Source organism: Neoarius graeffei, chromosome 13 (genome assembly GCF_027579695.1).
Source record: "Neoarius graeffei isolate fNeoGra1 chromosome 13, fNeoGra1.pri, whole genome shotgun sequence".
Lineage (NCBI taxonomy): Eukaryota > Metazoa > Chordata > Actinopteri > Siluriformes > Ariidae > Neoarius > Neoarius graeffei.
The window spans coordinates 57,063,163-57,086,253 of record NC_083581.1 but is presented as its reverse complement, the minus strand read 5'-3'; the positions used below and the strand labels follow the sequence as shown (position 1 = coordinate 57,086,253).

Here is a 23,091-nt window from a genome sequence, read left to right as displayed (position 1 = left end):
AAAGAGGTTTTAAAAAAGCTCATGTTTTAAATGTGTAAAAAAAGATGTTTTCAAAAAGCACAGATGTTTAAAATGTGTAAAAGAAAAAAATAAAAATGTGTACAACAACCATTTTTTTAAAATACGAATGGAACATTTAAGTATAGCAACGACAAAAATTGTGTGGGGGGCGCTGTTGTTTATTTGCTCTCTGGGGGGGGCGACTCTCCCACACTTTGAAAACCCCTGTTTTAGTATAAATAAATAAATAAATAAAGGTGATTACACGCTGACCGGCGGCACGGTGGTGTAGTGGTTAGCACTGTCGCCTCACAGCAAGAAGGTCCGGGTTCGAGCCCCCGTGGCCGGCGAGAGCCTTCTGTGTGGAGTTTGCATGTTCTCCCCGTGCACAGCAAAATCCCCAGTGTTGATTTAACACCCTACTGTGTTTATATAGGTCCAATTGGACACAAATTAACTCTGAAAGTGTTAATTCAACACTGAGGAATTTGCTGTGTCCGCGTGGGTTTCCTCCGGGTGCTCCGGTTTCTCCCACAGTCCAAAGACATGCAGGTTAGGTTAACTGGTGACTCTAAATTGACTGTAGGTGTGAATGGTTGTCTGTGTGTCAGCCCTGTGATGACCTGGCGACTTGTCCAGGGTGTACCCCGCCTTTCGCCCGTAGTCAGCTGGGATAGGCTCCAGCTCGCCTGCGACCCTGTAGAACAGGATAAAGCGGCTACAGATAATGAGATGAGACGCGCTGACCCCCCTTAACGTTACAGCACAAAATAGAAAGGGTGTACTTGGTCCTAATTGGTTCTGTTTGAACCAGAAAAGGTTGTAGTTTTACTTTTGGAGGTGAATCCGAACAAATTCCTGCCTGTTGCGCGACACCTGCTCCTGCAGCTCCAGCACTGTAAAGTGAAAGTAATTTGTCATTATTTAGCCTTGTGCCGAGCAAGTGAGGATACAAAGATGACAATTACAAAGAGACACTGCTTTATCATAACTTTGAAAGCTGAACACCAAATCAGTTTAAAAAAACCCCAATTATTTGTATCATGTATTAATTTCCTGGGTTCCAGAAAATGATTGGAGCAGCTGCTGCTCTTCTTCATGCTCTATACACTGGCTGATTGGTCGATAGGTTCGGGATGAAGCTTGCTCTAGATTCCGTGAGATTGTATGTAATTTGCGGGCATCAGGGAGCCGCTATCAATATGCGGGAGACTCCCAGAACTTCCGGGAGACTTGGGATGTCATGTCTGCATTATCTGTAGCCGCTTATCCTGTCCTACAGGGTCACAGGCAAACTGGAGCCCATCCCAGCTGACTACGGGCGAGAGGCGGGGTACACCCTGGACAAGTCGCCAGGTCATCACAGGGCTGACACACAGACAACCATTCACACTCACATTCACACCTACGGTCAATTTAGAGCCACCAATTAGCCTAACCTGCATGTCTTTGGACTGTGGGGGAGCATCCAGAGGAAACCCACGCAGACATGCGGAGAACATGCAAACTCCACGCAGAAAGGCCCTCGCTGGCTGCTGGGCTCGAACCCAAGACCTAGAGGCAACAATGCTAACCATTACACCACCGTGCCGCCCCCAAGTCAAGTATAATTACACCTAAATAATACTTAAGTATAATAACAGTGTTTTCCACCCCTGTGCATTAGTTGGTGTTTTGACATTAGTTTGGGAGCGGAAGGAGTCGGTTCTTACTGAGTCGAGTGATCTGACTCACTGAAAAGAACCTGAAATTCCCATGACATGTCATATTATACTGTACTGTATGAAATCAGGGCGTGGGTCATCCGCGCTCCGGTTCGGTAGGGGTCAGTAAACTGTCTGTTTGGGTCATATAGCAAAGACTTTATTGAAGAAAAAGAAAAACGTTGCGACGTCAAAGGAAAAACAATGGCGGCTAATGGGCAGCAGTCGTCTCGAACTCAAACAAGACGGAGAAATCGAAGCAAAAACATATTACATAAGATCAAATATGGACAGATAACAGGTTTGGGGATGACCCACGGCACACAGGTAGGAAGGACAGGTTTTCTGTATGTTGAAGTTAAGCGACTGTGCAGCAGATTACAGACTAGCAGGCCGCAAGAGCCCCGACCTGAAGTTATTGCTTAGCTAACAGCTATTTTATTCACGTCAACATTTAAATCACGTCACTGTTTACATTTACGACGTGATATTGACTTTTAGCTAGATTATATAACCGATTAAATCAAATGCGCTGTGTATTTGTTAGATAACTTTAGATTATTGAATTAGAACGCAGTTGTCAGATTGTAATTCAGCCTTCGTTACCTAGTTAGCTGTTTTGCTAACATTCTTGACCAGTCCAGTATTACAGTCTCATTAAGCTTGTTAGGTGATAAGTCTTATAAGAAATATATTGGAACTGATTGATTGTGCTTCGCTAAAATTACTTATAAACAGCTATTTAACTTGATACTTAGCTACCGGTTACTGTAAGAAAACTTCTTAACATAGCAAGCTAACGCCCTAAAGCTAACTGGCTAGTTCCGGGTCTGCTGTTTACTTCAAGTATTAACTTTTTTTTTTTTAAATTCAGTGGTTTCACTATACGCATTTGTGTTTATTAGAGCTGTCTTGTTCGTGAACATCAAGCTACGTTGAGAAAGAATGAGACCACCACCTCGTGAAATGAATTGCCGTGTGATTTACTTGTATGTAAATGTCATTAACTGTATTATGCTTGATTGCTTGTTCATCACCGTGTGTAATTAGATCCCAGTGGGTCTTCTTGAGGAAAGAGATAAGAAAGCGAGGTGGCAGGGAATACCACTGCTGTTGAGGAAACTTCACAACAGCAGCCACATAAACAGCGATCTTTCCAAGAGCCACAGTGTGGTTAAGGTATCTAAAAAAAAAAATCATGATTAAAACAAATCCGTGTAAATACTTGTACGTGTTGTATGCTTATGTTTCTCATGTTTGTAAGCAAACGTTGTTTTGTGGTAATCCAGGAGCTGTCGTCTCTGCTGTCCATGGAGGCGATGTCGTTTGTGACAGAAGACAGAAAGACACCGCAGGAGTCTGTGTCACCGAACACGTACACCTTTGACCTTTTTGGAGGAGTTGATGTGAGTGATGCTTTACATGAAAATCTGTGCTGTTATGTTTTACAGTGGAGGAAATAATTATTTGATCCCTTGCTGATTTTGTAAGTTTGCCCAATGGCAAAGATATGAGCGGTCTATAATTTTAAGGGTAGGTTTATTTTAACAGTGAGAGAGAGAATATCAAAAAGAAAATCACATTTTATAAACTATATAAATTGATTTGCATTTCGTTGAGTGAAATAAGTATTTGATCCCTTACCAACCATTAAGAGTTCTGGCTCCCACAGACCAGTTAGACACTCCTAATCAACTCGTTACCTGCATTAAAGACAGCTGTCTTAAATTGACACCTGTATAAAAGACACTTGTCCACAGAATCAATCAGTCAATCAGACTCCAACCTTTCCAACATGGGCAAGACCAAAGAGCTGTCTAAGGATGTCAGGGACAAGATTGTAGAGCTGGACTGGGCTACAAAACCATAAGCAAGATGCTGGGTGAGAAGGAGACAACTGTTGCAGGCCTGGAAATTAACTTTTTTGCCAACAAGCCAGTGGGGCTTGTAACTTTGCAAAGTTACTAGCCCGACTCTGAATTCACTAGCCCGACACATTTTGAGTTTAATTTTTAACAAATAAAAAAAAATCAAAATTTTTATAGCAAATATTAAAAAAAATTAATTTATCTTACTTTACATTTTATGTGATTTTTTTTTTTTATTAATGTTTACTTGGTAGTAGTAGTTCAGATATTGTAATGGTGTAACTGTTCACACACACAGTTGCAATGTATTTAATAGTGATTAGATTTAGTAAGTGGTAAGATTTGACATCAAATCCCAGTAATTACGGAAATCACGCCATCTGGTGGAAAATTGCAGAATCACTCCGAATCACGCGTCTCACTCACGTTTCGCGAGAAACAACAAAAATGGCACCGCCCTCGCTATACATACACAGTAAGCTGATTTTCCGTGATTTTGAGTGATTTATGACACTTGCAGTTACAAGCCATCAGGGCTTGTGCTTTGTGTTTTCCGACGCCCGAGGCAAAATTCTGACGCCATTGGCGTACGGATCAATTTCCAGCCCTGTGTTGGTGCAGTAGTTCGAAAATGGAAGAAATACAAAATGACCATCAATCGACCCCGGTCTGGGGCCCCACGCAAGATCTCACCTCGTGGGGTATCAAGGATTACGAGAAAGGTGAGAGATCAGCCTAGAACTACAAGGGAGAAGCTTGTGAATGATCTTAAGGCAGCTGGGACCACAGTCACCAAGAAAACCATTGGTAACGCGTTACACCGTAATGGATTAAAATCCTGCAGTGCCCGCAAGGTCCCCCTGCTCAAGAAGGCACATGTGCAGGCCCGTCTGAAGTTTGCCAATGAACACCTGAATGATTCTGAGAGTGACTGGGAGAAGGTGCTGTGGTCAGATGAGACCAAAATCGAGCTCTTTGGCATTAACTCAACTCGCCATGTTTGGAGGAAGAAAAATGCTGACTATGACCCGAAGAACACCGTCCCCACTGTCAAGCATGGAGGTGGAAACATTATGCTTTGGGGGTGTTTCTCTGCTAAGGGCACACGACTACTTCACCGCATCAACGGAAGAATGGACGTGGCCATGTACCATAAAATCCTGAGTGACAACCTCCTTTCCTTCCCTCTGCCAGGACACTGAAAATGGGTCGTGGATGGGTCTTCCAGCATGACAGTGACTCAAAACATACAGCCAAGGCAACAAAGGAGTGGCTCAAGAAGAAGCACGTTAAGGTCATGGAGTGGCCTAGCCAGTCTCCGGACCTTAATCCCATAGAAAACCTATGGAGGGAGCTGAAGCTCCGAGTTGCGAAGCGACAGCCTCAAAACCTTAATGATCTAGAGATGATCTGCAAAGAGGAGTGGACCAAAATTCCTCCTGACATGTGCGCAAACCTGGTCATCACCTACAAGAAATGTCTGACCGCTGTGCTTGCGAACAAGGGTTTTGCCACCAAATACTAAGTCTTGTTTGCTAGAGGGTTCAAATACTTATTTCACCCAAAGAAATGCAAATTAGTTTATATCTTTTTATATGAAGTTATTTTCTGGATTTTCTTTTTGATGTTTTGTCTCTCACAGTTAAAATAAACCTACCATTAAAATTATAGAATGTTCATTTCTTTGTCAGTGGACAAACTTACAAAATCAGCAAGGGATCAAATAATTATTTACTCCACTGTACATGGATGGTGGTGAAGCAAGCATGGCTTTTTATCTTCAGTGTTGTCAACACTTTTTTTTTTCCCCCCCTACAGTTGTTTATAGAGATTTTGATGCGGCCCACACTCTCAATACAGGGGAATGTCCCTATTAGTAAGTACTCTTAATTTAAGCTGTTTTATGGAAAGTGGTGGGTGTGTATACCTGTAAATAATGAGTTCTTGTTACAGCCTTGCCAGTGATCTTTGTAACAGTTTATAGTGTTATGTAAAGCGTTTATAGCTGGGATGCATGTCTTTGCTCAACTGTTAGACTGAAATCAATCAAACAAATGTGTGTGTCACTTAGAGGTACGCATCGAGACTGGCATCCCAACAATAAGTCCTGGGAGTGTTTTTTTTTTTTTTTTTTTTTTTTTTTTTTAAAACACTCTCTTGTGGGCAGGAGTGGGCTGTGAAGATTGCTAGACAAAGAAAGGCCATGCTCATTAACCTAAGAGTGTATTGGGTGTTTGACACATTTACTGCTTTCATTCAAAGATGCAAAGAGTAGATGTAAAGAAAGCTGGTGAATTCAAGTACCTGGGGTCAACTGTGCAGGAAAATGGGGGCTGCGATAGTGAGGTGAGAAAGAGAGTGCAGGCAGGGTGGAGCAATTGGAGAAGGATTTCAGGAGTCATTTGTGATCGGAAAGTCCCAGTAAAAGTGAAAGGTAAGATGTATAAGGCAGTAGTGAGACCAGCTGTGATGTATGGATTGGAGACCGTACCCTTAACGAAGAGACAGGAGGCAAAGTTGGAGGTGGCAGAGTTGAGGATGTTAAGGTTTGCGATGGGAGGTTGGACAGGATAAGGAACGAGCACATCAGAGGGACAGCACGTGGAGGGAGAGCTTGGGAATTAAGCTAAGAGAGATGAGATTGAGATGGTACGGGCACATCCTGAGAAGAGATGCAGAGCATGTGGGAAGGAGAATGTTGAGGATGGAGCTGCCAGGCAAACGAAAACGAGGAAGGCCAAAGAGGAGATACATGGATGTGGTGAGAGAGGACATGAAAGTGGCAGGTGTGGTAGAGAAGGATACGGAAGACAGGGAGCAATGGAGAAGAAAGATCCGTTGTGGTGGCCCCTAATTGGGAGCAGCCAAAAGAAGATGATGATGATGATTCATAAGTAGTAAGCGCTTTATCCTGCTCGGGGTCACGGTGGTTTACTAATTACTAATTGCTTTAAATTTTTAACTCCTGAAAATCGCAAGCAAGTTGGAATTGGTCAGACTTTTAAACAACTAATAAAGTCGTTCAGTTACATCTCTGGCCCCATTTCTTAACATTTTCTTACCGTTTGCTAATAACAAGGTTAAAATAACAGACTAAATGCAGCCACAGTGTTTCAAAGATGGGGATATGGCCTTCAGTTGCAAGCTAATGCAGTTAGTGATGCACGTTAACAATGAGAAGGTACCTTACATCAAGTTTTTTTCTTTGTTGATTCATGGGGCTTATTTAAATTTAGCTAACGGACAGACATTATGGTGAAGTATCTTAGGTAGTGAAAACATTAGCTTCATAATATGAGCTGCTCTCAATAACCTGCTGTCAGGTTGTGACAGGCAAAATAATCATTTTATTGTGAAAGATCAACATGCTGAGACTGACATATTCAGATGTCCATGTAGTAAGTGACAAGAAAACCCACTAGGAAGGCGATGATGATGCAATACACTTTAAAAAAAAAAAAATCGTCTGTCATGAATGTGAGCGGAAATACTGGCCTTAACTTCCTCGTGTACGACTCAGAAACGGCTCATAAGTTGAATGCAATTGAAAGCTGTAGGTTTAGTAGATATAGTTTATTGTTCAACCTACAACGTTATCAAACAATTTATTTGCTGGTTAACAAATAATTTTGTTTTATTCCTGCTGGTAATGTTTAGAAAAAACAATGACCATGTAGCAACTTTGACGCTTTTTTTTTTCCTCTATATTTGCAGTGGGTGATGATCTCATCAAGGACTGTTTAAGTGTTCTTTACAACTGCTGTATATGTGTAGGTATTTTTATGACCGTTTCATTAGGATATGAACATGATCTTTTAAATTCTTTACATTTCTGATCAGCTTTCAGAATGCAGAAGTTTCTTTTTTTTCCTTTATTGCAGACAGAGGGTGTTACCAAAAGTCTTGCCGCAAGGGATGATTTTGTCATGTTCCTTTTCACGCTAATGTCAAACAAAAAGACTTTCCTACAGACTGCCACACTTATAGAAGACATAATGGGAGTCAGAAAGGTAAAGAATTAAGTTATTTATTTAAGTTAAGAAGTAAGATAAGAGCGCTAAACCTTTTATTCAAAACTATTTTCTTAGGAGGTGATCCGACTGGAGGATATTCCCAACTTGGCCAGTCTGGTGCAGAGCTTTAACCAGCAACAGCTTGCCAACTTCTGCCGTATCCTGTCTGTCACCATATCGGAGCCGGATGCAGGCATGGATGACAAACACACCCTTTTGGCCCGCAACGCTCAACAGAAGACAACCACGTCGCCTTCACGTGCAGAGAGCAACCAAGGTCAGAGCCACACACTTAACAACAAAAGCAATTTTGTTCAATTATCTTCTTTGCTTTGTCTATCAGTAATCAGAGTTTTGAAATTGTGTCTTTTGAATGAGGTATAAAGTGTCAGGAAGTCACATCAATTTTTATTTTATTTTATTGGACCTGCAGGAGTATGGATCCACAAACAAAACAATAAATACATAGAACCACTAAGTGTGAGAATTAGAATAAGATTAATGTATACAACTAGAGTTTCATGGCTGGCTGCTGTTTCTGCAGTTGCTCTACTAAACATCCCGGGTTTCATTGAGCGACTGTGCAAGCTGGCTACAAGGAAGGTGTCGGAAGCTTCAGGCACAGCTGCACTGCTGCAGGAGCTGGAGGACTGGCACAGCTGGCTGGACAACGCCCTGGTGTTGGACGCTCTCATGCAGATGGCTATCGAGGAGGCTGAGCAGAGCAGCACAGGTGAGAGTTATGGTGATGATACACGGGGCAACTTTTTGGGCAATGTTGCTGGGCAATTGCGTTTTGACTCTTTTCTATTGAGATTGGGCAACATTGTTTCTTTCTGAATGGTTTTGATAATCTCTGGCAACTTTTTGAGATAAGCCAATCAGAACGCGAGTATCGAGTCATGTGACCTCCGGTGAGGTTCAGATCAGAAATTTCAAACAAATATGGCGGCCGCTCAGTGTCAGTGGAGTGAAGAGATGGAGAGACTCCTCATCTGTTTTTACGCCGGTAAGTTGTTTTAATATTCTATATGGAGGAATTTACCTCACCAAAGCTCTAAAAAACAACAGACAGCTTGATTAAATGGTCACAGCAAAAATTAAGACATCGTTTTTTTTTTTTTTTAAGCTAACTGTAAACTGCCGTTGCTAACTGTTGTTGCCCATTGTTAGTTGCCCTGAAAAGTTGCCCTGTGTCTCACCTAGTTGCCCGTTGCCAGCGACATTGCTTGGCAACATTGCTTGGCAGCATTGCCCAAGAAGTTGCCCCGTGTATCATCACCATTAGTCCTGATTTGTAGTTCCATGAGCATGCATGGCCGTTGTTGGCAGACATGTGAACGTCTGCACACGTACTGTCTCATAAACTGTGCTCCAGTTAAACAAACCAGAATGTATGTTTAACATTTCCGTGTAGTAGGGAGGATGGAGTAAAGGACTGTGATAAAGAACAATTCACACTGTCCTGAAATAGCTCTTGCACCGTCATATGGATTTGTGTTAATCTACACATAGATGAACTCGACATGAGTTTGGTGACCTTGCAATATTGCATCCTTCCTTTAATCAGATCTTTTCACCAGGCGTGAATTATTTGGGTTTGGTCTGCACAGATATTCAAAGATATACAGTTGGGTCTATAAATATTTGGACAGAGACAACATTTTTCTAATTTTGGTTCTGTACATTACCACAATGAATTTTGAACAAAACAATTCAGATGCAGTTGAAGTTCAGACTTTCAGCTTTAATTCAGTGGGTTGAACAAAATGATTGCATAAAAATGTGAGGAACTAAAGCATTTTTTAAACACAATCCCTTCATTTCAGGGGCTCAAAAGTAATTGGACAAATTAAATAATTGTAAATAAAATGTTCATTTCTAATACTTGGTTGAAAACCCTTTGTTGGCAATGACTGCCTGAAGTCTTGAACTCATGGACATCACCAGACGCTGTGTTTCCTCCTTTTTAATGCTCTGCCAGGCCTTTACTGCAGCGGTTTTCAGTTGCTGTTTGTTTGTGGGCCTTTCTGTCTGAAGTTTAGTTTTTAACAAGTGAAATGCATGCTCAATTGGGTTGAGATCAGGTGACTGACTTGGCCATTCAAGAATATTCCACTTCTTTGCTTTAATAAACTCCTGGGTTGCTTTGGCTTTATGTTCTGGGTCATTGTCCATCTGTATTATGAAACGCCGACCAATCAGTTTGGCTGGATTTGAGCACACAGTATGTCTCTGAATACCTCAGAATTCATCCGGCTGCTTCTGTCCTGTGTCACATCATCAATAAACACTAGTGACCCAGTGCCACTAGCAGCCATGCATGCCCAAGCCATCACACTGCCTCCGCCATGTTTTACAGATGATGTGGTATGCTTTGGATCATGAGCTGTACCACACCTTCGCCATACTTTTTTCTTTCCATCATTCTGGTAGAGGTTGATCTTGGTTTCATCTGTCCAAAGAATGTGTTCTTCCAGAACTGTGCTGGCTTGTTTAGATGTTTTTTAGCAAAGTCCAATCTACCCTTTTTATTCTTGAGGCTTAGGAGTGGCTTGCACCGTGCACTGAACCCTCTGTATTTACTTTCATGCAGTCTTCTCTTTATGGTAGATTTGGATATTGATACGCCTACCTCCTGGAGAGTGTTGTTCACTTGGTTGGCTGTTATGAAGGGGTTTCTCTTCACCATGGAAATTATTCTGCGATCATCCACCACTGTTGTCGTCTGTGGGCGTCCAGGTCTTTTTGCATTGATGAGTTCACCAGTGCTTTCTTTCTTTCTCAGGATGTACCAAACTGTAGATTTTGCCACTCCTAATATTGTAGCAATTTCTCGGATGGTTTTTTTTTTCCTGTTTTCGCAGTTTAAGGATGGCTTGTTTCACCTGCATGGAGAGCTCCTTTGACTGCATGTTTTCTTCACAGCAAAATCTTCCAAATGCAAGCACCACACCTCAAATCAACTCCAGGCCTTTTATCTGCTTAATTGAGAATGACATAACGAAGGAATTTCCCACACCTGCCCATGAAATAGCCTTTGAGTCAATTTTCCAATTACTTTTGGTCCCTTTAAAAACAGGGTGGCACATGTTAAGGAGCTGAAACTCCTAAACCCTTCATCCAGTTTTAATGTGGATACCCTCAAATGAAAGCTGAAAGTCTGGACTTTATGTCCATGTCCATTATATAACTATAACTTGAATATGTTTCAGTAAACAGGTAAAAAAAAAAAAAAAATTTGTGTCAGTGTCCAAATATATATGGACCTAACTGTATTCTATTGGTCTGTTTGTGTTCAATAAAATGTTCCACTGACTTATTTGTCTGTACTTTGTGAAACTGACCAACTGAGTTCATTAGAAATTACTGCAATTGGTTACAAAGCTAACCACAGGAGTAGTTGAGCTTCTGTGGGTTGGAAATGAGCTTACAAGGTTCAGATGCCAGTCCCAATACTATTAGACACCTCCCTTTTTATCCCTGCTGGCCGAAAGGCCTGAAGGGGGATTATGTCGTGGCAAAGTCCATTCGTCTGTCTGTCCCAGAATGGGTTCTCACCTTCTAAAGTCAACTTCTCTCAAATTTTGGAGGAATTTCACGAAACTTGGCAAAAGACTTTGTTATAGGACAGTAATATGCATTTTGCAATATATTGTAGCGGGGGATATTGTGCTCTCAAAGCACTCTTGCTTAACTAGCCAACATTAGTCTGATGCACAGTGCTGCAGATTTGATGTATAGCTGAAGTTGTTTACCCATAATCCACTTCTCTGCATTTGCACACCTGTATTGTGACAGAATAAATCATCCTTCAATCGGCTGAGCTGTAATATCTAGGGTATTCCTTATGTTTAAATTGCTAACCCTTTATTTGCTTTTGAATAAACCTCCTCCTCCTCTTCACATCCACCTGTTTTCCAGAGTCATCTGATGAAGGCTCACTTTCATCAAGTCCTCTTAGGCATACGTTGCCTCAGTCCATGAAGATAGTGCATGAGATCATGTACAAAGTGGAGGTTCTCTACGTGCTGTGTGTACTGCTCATGGGCCGACAGAGAAATCAGGTAGAACGTTTACTCAAGCTTAATTTAGATTCCACTGAACTTTCAGTATAATTTAATAAAACTGACAGTGTGCATTTTAAATAAGTTGTTTGATGCACAACATACTGTAATTGTGACGTTTCATGGTAACTCCCTTTCACACAGGTTCATAGGATGCTAGCAGAGTTCCGATTGATTCCTGGACTCAACAACTTGTTTGACAAGCTGATATGGAGGAGACATCCATCTAGTCATGTCTTACACAGACAGAACCAGAATTGTGACTGCAGTCCAGTAAGATTCAAGTTCATGAGCTTGCACATATTATAAATAGAACCACATTTACACCTGTTTGTTTCTTGTAACTGGAATGGGTCTTGATAAATACACATGCATTTACGACTCAACTGAGTCCCTGGTTAGCTGATTGCTAAGTCCCATGTAATATGCAAATCGGTTCATAAGACTTGACCATCGATGTCCTGTGTTGTACATCATTCCAATTTTTTTTTTTATACAAAATGTGGTTGCTGCATAAAGGAATCACTCTTCGTTTGCCATTTTAAATTTACTAAAGTGCACCACTTTTTGCAGTTTTGGATTACATAATTCTGTATAATGGAAGATTGACATGTGGCTTGGGGAGACGGGTGAATTGCGCATCGGCCTGACTGAAATGATGTGATTGATCGGATTAAAACATCTACGTTTACACCCAATAACAAAATTCCTATTTAGTCATTCAATTAAATTCAGCCTAATCGTCGTCATAGTACAGCATAACAGAAAATCGTCTCACTATTCTCTCTGGTGTAGCAAACCTTAAAAGAACCGCAGTAGTACGTTGTAAGACGCAGGACGGTGAAAATTCAGTACTAAAGGTAATGCAAGCTTGTGAGTAATGGTGTAAAACAGGACACGCTACAATAATGGGAGTAAGGCAAGTACACACAGTGCAAAAAGACTTAAGCCATTTAAATTTTTAATGGCGTAAATAAAAGAAGTCATATGTTATAGCTTAGTCTGTTACTGTACAGCCAGGCATGGAAGTGCATGTTCCAGTTTCAATTACACGATAAATAAATTGCACAATCCCGATTAATGTTGTCAATTTGCAGTACAAGAACAGGTCCAGAACAGTGTTACTGATACTCAGTTCCTGTTGCTCAAGATGCATGAAATGACCAGGTGTAAAGGTGTTCATAGTGATTCAGTGGTGCTTGAAAGTTAGTGAACCCTTCAGAATTTTCTATATTTCTGCATAAATATGATCTAAAACATCATCAGATTTTCACACAAGTCCTAAAAGAGAGAGAGAGAGAACCCAGTTAAACAAATGAGACAAAAATATTATACTTGGTCATTTATTTATTGAGGAAAATGATCCAATATTACATATCTGTGAGTGGCAAAAGTATGTGAACCTTTGCTTTCAGTATCTGGTGTGACCCCCTTGTGCAGCAATAACTGCAACTAAATGTTTCCGGTAACTGTTGATCAGTCCTGCACACCGGCTTGGAGGAATTTTAGTCCATTCCTCCGTACAGAAGAGCTTCAACTCTGGGATGTTGGTGGATTTCCTCACATGAACTGCTCGCTTCAGGTCCTTCCACAACATTTCGATTGGATTAAGGTCAGGACTTGGACTTGGCCATTCCAAAACATTAACTTTATTCTTCTTTAACCATTCTTTGGTAGAACAACTTGTGTGCTTAGGGTCATTGTCTTGCTGCATGACCCACTTTCTCTTGAGATTCAGTTCATGGACAGATGTCCTGACATTTTCCTTTAGAATTCGCTGGTATAATTCAGAATTCATTGTTCCATCAATGATGGCAAGCTGTCCTGGCCCAGATGCAGCAAAACAGGCCCAAACCATGATGATACTACCACCATGTTTCACAGATGGGATAAGGTTCTTATGCTAGAATGCAGTGTTTTCCTTTCTCCAAACATAACACTTCTCATTTAAACCAAAAAGTTCTATTTTGGTCTCATCCAGCCACAAAACATTTTTCCAGTAGCCTTCTGGCTTGTCCACGTGATCTTTAGCAAACTGCAGATGAGCAGCAATGTTCTTTTTGGAGAGCAGTGGCTTTCTCCTTGCAACCCTGCCATGCACACCATTGTTGTTCAGTGTTCTCCTGATGGTGGACTCATGAACATTAACATTAGCCAATGTGAGAGAGGCCTTCAGTTGCTTAGAAGTTACTCTGGGGTTCTTTGTGACCTCGCCGACTATTACACGCCTTGCTCTTGGAGTGATCTTTGTTGGTCGGCCACTCCTGGGGAGGGTAACAATGGTCTTGAATTTCCTCCATTTGTATACAATCTGTCTGACTGTGGATTGGTGGAGTCCAAACTCTTTAGAGATGGTTTTGTAACCTTTTCTAGCCTGATGAGCATCAACAACGCTTTTTCTGAGGTCCTCAGAAATCTCCTTTGTTCGTGCCATGGTACACTTGTGTTGTGAAGATCAGACTTTGATAGATCCCTGTTCTTTAAATAAAACAGGGTGCCCACTCACACCTGATTTCAATCAATGGGATGACAAACACCGGACTCTAATTTCACCTTCAAATTAACTGCTAAACCTAGAGGTTCACATACTTTTGCCACTCACCAATATGTAATATTGGATCATTTTCCTCAATAAACAAATGACCAAGTATAATATTTTTGTCATTTGTTTAACTGGGTTCTCTTTCTCTACTTTTAGGACTTGGGTGAAAATCTGATGATGTTTTAGCTCATATTTATGCAGAAATATAGAAAATTCTAAAGGGTTCACAAACTTTCAAGCACAACTGTAGGTGTACACAAGGCTCACAGAAAATGTGTGAAGGCTTACACAGGCCACATTTTGTTCGGTCTACAGGAGATCTCATTCAAGATCCAGTTCCTCAGGCTGCTACAGAGCTTCAGTGACCACCATGAGTGAGTACATCTGAGAATGTGCACCATATCTTTCTAAATATCTATCCTGTGCTTCATTATATAGTCAGTTTTGTTTTGTGTGTTTGAAGGCTTCAGTTAAAATGTATTTAAAAAATTTTTTAAAAAGCTAATGCATTTGAATTAGGGATGTCCGATATTGGCTTTTTTGCCGATATCCGATATGCCGATATTGTCCAACTCTCAATTTTCGATTCCGATATCAGCCGATACCGATGTCGATATGTGGGTTATTTTTCCTCAGAACTAATTTAGGTAACATCACATATCTCCTGTTGTGGAATTAACACAACATGCTTAATGTTATTGTGATGCCCCACTGGATGCATTCTTGAATGCAACAAGGCTTTCCAAATGTTAACATTGTCTGTGCAAAATAAGAAATACTTCAACTTAATTTAGGGAAAAAGTGCCATGTTTATTTTTTTTTAAATTGTCTCAAACAACAGTTTGGATTACACTCTCCCTGAGATAATCTTGACAATGCCCACAACAAATAGGGCAAATTTGACTTCTTCACAAATGATAAAACATTGTACCTGAACAACTATGTGCAACATAGCAGCATCTAAAGTCAACTAAAATAACAGGCATAGTGTATGACAGGCTACTCTTTTTTTCTGTGTTAAATGAGCCTGCGTTTGTAGGATGCCTCATGAACTGTTTCTTTAACTAAAACTCAATCACCTTAATTGAATGAATGCACAAATATGAGTCAATTACAATGTGGCAACTATACTGCACAATTTTGAAAACTGCACATTTGTTTGAGCTACAAAAAATACTTCAGGCTTGAGGTGAAGTACAAAAAATGAAACATTTTAAGGTGTAAGCAGCCTGTGTCCCTAGCCCATTACTTGGGCTAATGCAATCATTGAAATTATAAACTGGGCTCAATCAGCACTGCTCTACATGAGCAACAACAAAGATATGCAACATTAAGGTAGTGTGCAATAAGAACAAGGAAGGCACAAAGTTTCAGTCCAGACCTTCCAGAGTAGTAAACAAAGTCCTCCTTAATGTTGAAACAGAGCGAGCAAGTTTGTCACTGCAGCCATCCACGCTTGTTTGTACGCTTCAAGACGCAGCTTGATGAGGTCATCATCTTTGCGCCGGTAAACGCTTCAGGAGCGCAGAGGCACTATTTGGGTGTAACGCAAGCATTATTTTATCGGTTTTGAGGCAAAAAAAATCCGATAACGATATTAACAGATATTACATTTTTATGTTAATATCGGGCCGATAATATCTGTCGGCCGATAATATCGGACATCTCTAATTTGAATATTCTTATATTTGGCCTTAGGAACAAGTATCTTCTTCTGAATGGGCAGGAGCTGAATGAGCTCAGTGCCATCTCTCTGAAAGCAAATATTCCTGAAGTGGAGGCGTTGGTTAACACAGACAGGTACTGAGGAAAATATACTCTTGGCTATTTTCATTAGCTCATTATAACCATTAAGTTTTGTACAATCTCCCGTTGTCTGAACATGCTTAATGCAGGAATCTAGCATGTGATGGGAAGAAGGGCCTCCTGACACGGCTGATTTCAGTCATGAAGAAAGAGCCAGTGGATTCTTCATTCAGGTGAGGGCTCTAGTTAAGCACTTCACAGGTCTTATCTTTCACACTAAAAATGACCTGACTGATCGAATATTCCTTCCACCCCCGTGCATTAAATTTTGCCACTCTTAATCTGCTCTGTAGGTTTTGGCAGGCTAGAGCAGTAGAGAGTTTTCTAAGAGGAGCCACATCCTATGCAGACCAGATGTTCCTGCTGAAGAGGGGGTTGTTGGAGGTGAGTGACCTTGATGTTCTGTATACTGTTTGTTGTCACTTTATTCATTGCACGTTCATATCTGTGTACGTCATTATATCACACAGTGCCTTGAAAAAGTATTCATACCCCTTGAACTTTTTCCACATTTTTCCACCTTACAACCACGAACTTAAAAGTTTTTTTTTTAATTGAGATTTTATGTGATGGACCAACAGAGAGTAGCACATAATTGTGAAGTGAAACGAAAATGATAAATGGTCTTCAAAATTTTAAACAAAAATCTGAAAAATGTGGTGTGCATTAGTATTCAGCCCCCTTGTGTCAATACTTTGTAGAGCCACCTTTTGCTGCAATTACAGCTGCAAGTCTTTTGTGGTATGTCTCTACCAGCTTTGCACATCTAGACACTGAAAGTTTTGCCCATTCTTCTTTGCAAAATAGCTCAAGCTCAGCCAGATTGGATGGAGAGCGTCTGTGAACAGCAATTTTCAAGTCTTGCCACAGATGCTCAGTGGGATTTAGGTCTGGACTTTGACTGGGCCATTCTAACACATGAATATTCTTTGATCTAAACCATTCCATTGTAGCTCTGGCTGTATTTTTAGGGTCATTGTCTTGCTGGAAGGTGACTCTCCTTCCCAGTCTCAAGTCTTTTGCAGCCTCCAACAGGTTTTCTTCCAGGATTGCCCTGTATTTAGCTCCATCCATCTTCCCATCAACTCTGACCAGCTTCCTTGTCCCTGCTGAAGAAAAGCATCCCCATAGCATGATACTGCCACCACCATGTTACACAGTGGGGATGGTGTGTGCAGGGTGATGCAGTGTTAGTTTTCCGCCACATGTAGCGCTTTGCATTTAGGCCAAAACATTCAACTTTGGTCTCATCTGACCAAAGCTGTGTCCCCTACATGGCTTCTGGCAAACTGCAAACGGGACTTCTTATGCCTGTCTTTCAACAATGGCTTTCTTCTTGCCACTTTTCCAAAAAGGCCAGATTTGTGGAGTGTACGACTTATAGTTGTCCTGTGCACAGATTCTCCCACCTGAGCTGTGGATTTCTGCAGCTCCTCCAGAGTGATCATGGGCCTCTTGGCTGCTTCTCTGACCAGTACTCTCCTTGCTTGCTCTGTCAGTTTAGGTGGACGGCCATGTCTTGGTAGGTTTGCAGTTGTGCCATACTTTTTACATTTTTGAATGATGGATTGAACAGTGCTTCTTGAGATGTTCAGAGCTTGGGATATTTTTTTTTTTTATAACCTAACCCTGCTTTAAACTTCTCCAGAACTTTATCCCTGACCTGTCTGGTGAGTTGTTTGTTCTTCAGTGTTCTCCAACAAACCACTGAGGCTTTCACAGGACAAGTGTATTTATGCTGAGAGTAAATTACACACAGTAGGAATTTAACTAATTAGATGACTTCTGAAGGCAATTGATTGCACTGGATTGTATTTAGAGGTATCAGAGGACAGGGGGCTGAATACTAATGCACGCCGCATTTTTCAGATTTTTATTTGTTTAAAATTTTGAACACCATTTATCATTTTCGTTTCACTTCACAATTATGTGCTACTGTGTTGGTCTATCACATAAAATCTCAATAAAAAACTTAAGTTCGTGGTTGTAAGGTGGAAAAATGTGAAAAAGTTCAAGGGGTATGAATACTTTTTCAAGGCATTGTGTGTGTGTGTGTGTAAAAATATTTCTTTATTGAAACCTCTGTGTCTCTGCAGCACATCCTCTTCTGCATCATTGACAGTGGCTGCAAATCACGTGATGTCCTTCAGAGCTATTTTGATCTGCTCGGTGAACTCATGAAGTTCAACATTGATGCTTTCAAGAGATTTAACAAATATGTGAACACAGAAGAAAAGGTTAGTGTTGCCTCTTGAGTTGCAAACTGCTTGGCGTTAGTAGCCATTTTTCCACCATTTTTTTTTTTTTTTAAAGCAGCTTCAGTTTGCCAATGTTTAGCTGTTTCCCACTGGATTAGATTTGAAAATGTGTCTGCATTTGAGGAAAACATCTGTGAATAAAATCTGAAATCCTTGTAGTCCTGACAACATGGATACATAGGAGTTGTTTATTTATTTATTTATTTGTTTATTTATTTAAATTGACTTGCAGTACAAGTCAAATATTTGGACACACCTTAATTCAATGGTTTTTATTTTTAAGACACTTCATGTCTTAAAGTAATGATTGATGTCATTTCTCTTTGCTTAGTTGAGCAGTCCTTGACGTAAAATAGGGCTATTTACTGTATTTTTATTATTTACTTTTACGGTTTGCTCTCAAATGCATTAAGAAGGCATGAAATTACAGTAACTATTGACGAGAGACACCTGTTAATTAAATAGCATTCCAGGTGACTACCTCATGAAGCTGGTTAAGATAATGCCAATAGTGCGCAAAGCGTCATCAAGGTAAAAGCTGGCTACTTTGAAGAATCTAAAATATGAAACTTTTTTTTAATGTTTTAAGAAGAAGAAGAACAACTTTATTCATCACACGCTTGTGAAATTCCTCTCTGCATTTAACCCATCTGAAGCAGTGAACACACACATGCGTGCGCGCACGCATACGCATGAGTAATGAGTGCGCGCACACAGCAATGGGCAGCTACGCTAACAGCGCCTGGGGAGCAGTTGGGAGTTAGGTGGCTCGCTCAAGGGCACCTCAGCCCAAGGCTGTCCCATATTAACCTTTGAACTGTGGGGGAAACCGGAGGAAACCCACGCAGACATGGGGAGAACATGCAAACTCCACACAGAAAGACCGCCGCTAGGGTCGAACCCAGAACCTTCTTGCTGTGAGGTGACCGTGCTAGCCACTTGCACCACCGTGCCGCCCAAAAATTTTGTGTACCACATAATTCCATATGTGTTCCATATGTTATTTCATAGTTTTGATGTCTTCAATATTGTTCTATAATGTAGAAAATGGTCAAAATGCCGAAACGCCTATGAATGAGTAGTTGTGTCCAAACTACTGACTGGTACTGTATGTTTTTTTTAACTAACCAGCTGTTGTCGGTTTATAGATGATAAAAGAGAAAAAAAATTATCTTGAATTTTGTCAGTTCCTAATCACATCACTATAATTTGGATTTTAACTACCAAGCTCACTGAAAAAGCTTTCCTTCAAAATGTATTTGATATAATGCACAGATACGTAATTATGGGAATATTGCTACTTTTTAATGAAAAAAAAAATCCTTCGTCTAGAATGTGCTCAGGTAAATGCTGTCCGCATGATTTGTTGCATGTCCTTTGTATTATTTCAGTTTGAGATGTTTCTGAACCAGATCAACAGCTCCCTCGTGGATTCCAACATGCTGGTACGCTGCATTGTTCTGTCCCTGGACCGCTTTGAAGGGCAGACGGAGGATATGAAAGGTGCTAATGAGAAAATGAACGGAGTTGATTTATTGCACATGTGCATAGCATAATGCAGCTTTCCAAACTGTATTCCTCTCTCAGTGATTGAGGTGCTGTCGGAATGCCGCCTGTTGTCCTACATGGCTCAAGTCGAGAATAGACTCTCCTTCCTCTTCAGGCTGATCAACATCATCAATGTGCAGACTCTAACTCAGGCAAGACTGTACTTTGTTTTCTTTGCCATGTCAGTAGTTGTAAGAATAATCTCTAATATTGAGGGATTGTCTTTTGGAAGGTGTTCATCCTTCCTGTACTGTTCCAGAGACTTCCAGACTCTATGCCAGAGTGTATATAGTGGCCAAACACCTTAGTAGTCCTTGATGATGATTTTTTTTTTTTTCCCTTTGTCACCTCTCAGTACATTACAGTAATCCAGGCTTTTTTTTTTTTAATTTGTGTACTTATTGTCCAATCCCAGGAGAATGTGAGCTGCCTGAACACAAGTTTGGTAGTGCTGATGCTGGCACGGTGGCGGGGCAAGCTGCCATTCTACCTAAGAGCTCTTAAGGAGAAGGAGTATGCTGAGAAATACCCCGGCTGCTTGCTCAACAACTTCCACCACCTGCTGCGCTTCTGGCAACATCACTACCTCAACAAAGACAAGGACAGCACCTGTCTGGAGAATGTAAGCAGACCACATCTTCATGCAGTTGAAGACTAACATGTCCTCACTCTGATGTTGACCTGAGGAGAAAAAAATCTAGATGGGAAATGAATGTTCTGGATTCTAGAAATTAATGTAAAAAAGTGATTTCGTTGTTGCCAGCTCAGTGTATCCAGGTCAGAGCTAGATCCTTACCATCGACTGCACCTTGCTCACTTGACAGCAACAATTTTGCTATTTGTAGTAATGTGATTTGTCGCTGAGATGAGAAGAGGAGATGCCATGGCCATTAGGGCTGTAACGATACACCCAACTCACGATTCGATTCGTATCGCGATTTTTGACCCACGATTCGATATGCCCACGATTTTTTTTTTAAATGTTTTTTTAAAGTAGTAAATTTGACTTAACATTTACTTACTTACATTAACTATTTAATAACAAATAATTCAGACCACTGCAGAGAATGAGTAATATGTATGCAAAAATGAACAAATGTATATCCAAAGACTGTTTTATTTCTCAAAATAATACTGTTGAGCCGGAAGCTCTGTTTTTTTCGGTTCTGAAAAAGTCATTTTTCCAAATCGTGTAAATCCGTTAAGATTTTTTTTGGGGGGGTGGCTCTCTCACTGTCTCACTCTCATAGGGCCAATGATTTTCTGTGATCGCGGAAAACAGATGGAAATTACGGAATTTTTATGGTGAAACATTGCTCGCGTGTCAAAATGTAACTGCCGCAGAAGGCTTCCGCCCAAGCAGACATGCCTTCAGTGTTGCCAGATATTGCTAACGTTTTCCACCCCAAAATATGTTCAAAACCAGCCAAAAAGCACCTAAACCTGCCCAATCTGGCAACACTGCATGCCTTTCCGGTCAAGTGATTGTGATTGGCTTGTGGCACACCTAGCCAGCCAATGAGCTGCTTGTTTACAGATTCGCTCCCCGCGTCGCAACCAGAATGGCGACCGCTTAAAAGAAATGAATGCTCTGCCAGTGGCGAGTGTGGACGTTGCGTGACTCGCAGAAGATTGTCGCAGGTCGGCGAAAAAACGACTTACTAATAGATATAAAAAAAAATAAAAGTAATTTAAGTAAGTTTAAAATGTAATTTAAATAAAAAGTAAAGTATTCATAAATTGAGGTTTGGAAGCGCCTCTGTTTTTGGGCTGAGAAGTTTGAAAGGGTGTACCGCGATTCTGCCTTCTTGTATCGCGATACGGATCGTGGCTCTGCGTATCGCGATTTCGATTTCGATACGCATATAGTTACAGCCCTAATGGCCATACTTGAAATTTATTTGAATAGGAGATAAGGTGATAAGGATCTGTCTGAGCTTAATCTTGATGAACTAAGCTCATAGTGGCACTTTTTTTTTTTTTTCTTTCTCCTTTTTACTAAACCCAGAATAAATGACTTTGTCCCTCCCTGTACAGAGTTCCTGTATTCCTTTCACCTACTGGAAGGAGACGGTAACGGTGTTGCTGAGTTCAGATAGAAGCTCCCTCTGTGCCATAGCCACCTACATAGATGAGGCCTACAGGGACCTGGACAGAGACTTTCTGGAGATGTGATCATGGTGGCTGTGGAAGCAATAGAAGGTTGTTAATGAGCTGCTGTTTTGCACTTCTACAGAGGAACATGCAGTGCTCATTAAACAGGACTGCTATATAGGGTGTATGTATGAGAGAGAGTGAGTGTGCTTGAGAAAGTGTGGTGTGGATGTGCATATGTTTTTACAAGTGTGTTCGGGTGTACTGCTTCTAATGAACCAGTGATTCTAAATCTTATATAGTGCTGTGTGTGCACACGCGTGCGTGTGTGTGTTAGCACGCATGTGTGTTGCAGTAGACACTGGACATTGTTCAGGCCTACAGAGGCACACTTACTTCAGCTGTAGTCTAAGGGCTCTTTCTCCTTTTTAGATGTATGGGAATGTTGTAACCTGAATTAAAAAAAAAAAAAAAAACATGGAAATGCCCATGAAAAGAGCCTATTTCATCAGCAAACAAATTTTACAAAATTCAGGGCCAATGCAATTTAATGTCGATGGTTTGCTTAGTTTAAATACTTCCTCTATATTTATGGATAATGTGTAGCTCAGTCTTGAAAGTCTAACTTTTCAGTCCCGTGACAAAGGACAGTAACTGAAAATAAAGATGTAACATGTTTTATCACATGTCTTATGATTACATAAACAATATTGTTCCCAAGTGCAGCGCTTGTGTGTCTATATGTGGGGTCAATACATTTACAGTGGTGCTTGAAAGTTTGTGAACCCTTGAATTTTCTGTATTTCTGAATAAATATGACCTAAAACATCAGATTTTCACACAAGTCCTAAAAGTAGATAAAGAGAACGCAGTTAAACAGATGAGACAAAAATATTATACTTGGTCGTTTATTTATTGAGGAAAATGATCCAATATTACATATCTGTGAGTGGCAAAAGTATGTGAACCTTTTGCTTTCAGTATCTGGTGTGACCCCCTTGTGCAGCAATAACTGCAACTAAACGTTTCTGGTAACTGTTGATCAGTCCTGCATGCCGGCTTGGAGGAATTTTAGTCCATTCCTCTGTACAGAACAGCCTCAACTCTGGGATGTTGGTGGGTTTCCTCACATGAACTGCTCACTTCAGGTCCTTCCACAACATTTTGATTGGATTAAGGTCAGGACTTTGAC

The 23,091-nt window shown here is 40.7% G+C and overlaps 1 protein-coding gene across 1 annotated transcript; it reads left to right on the top strand.

Annotated features, from left to right (window-relative positions):
- The first annotated feature begins 1,774 nt into the window (after window positions 1-1,774).
- trpc4apb (transient receptor potential cation channel, subfamily C, member 4 associated protein b) lies at window positions 1,775-22,619 on the top strand. The gene is made up of 19 exons (XM_060938115.1): window positions 1,775-2,030; window positions 2,754-2,882; window positions 2,993-3,109; window positions 5,390-5,447; window positions 7,286-7,341; window positions 7,453-7,581; window positions 7,660-7,861; window positions 8,129-8,317; window positions 11,509-11,651; window positions 11,796-11,924; window positions 14,509-14,567; window positions 15,892-15,993; window positions 16,089-16,172; window positions 16,293-16,383; window positions 18,096-18,236; window positions 19,649-19,760; window positions 19,845-19,957; window positions 20,221-20,427; window positions 21,843-22,619. The coding sequence occupies exons 1-19, from the start codon at window positions 1,908-1,910 to the stop codon at window positions 21,978-21,980; spliced, it is 2,322 nt and encodes a 773-aa protein (XP_060794098.1). The 5' UTR covers window positions 1,775-1,907; the 3' UTR covers window positions 21,981-22,619.
- Window positions 22,620-23,091: the final 472 nt, after the last annotated feature.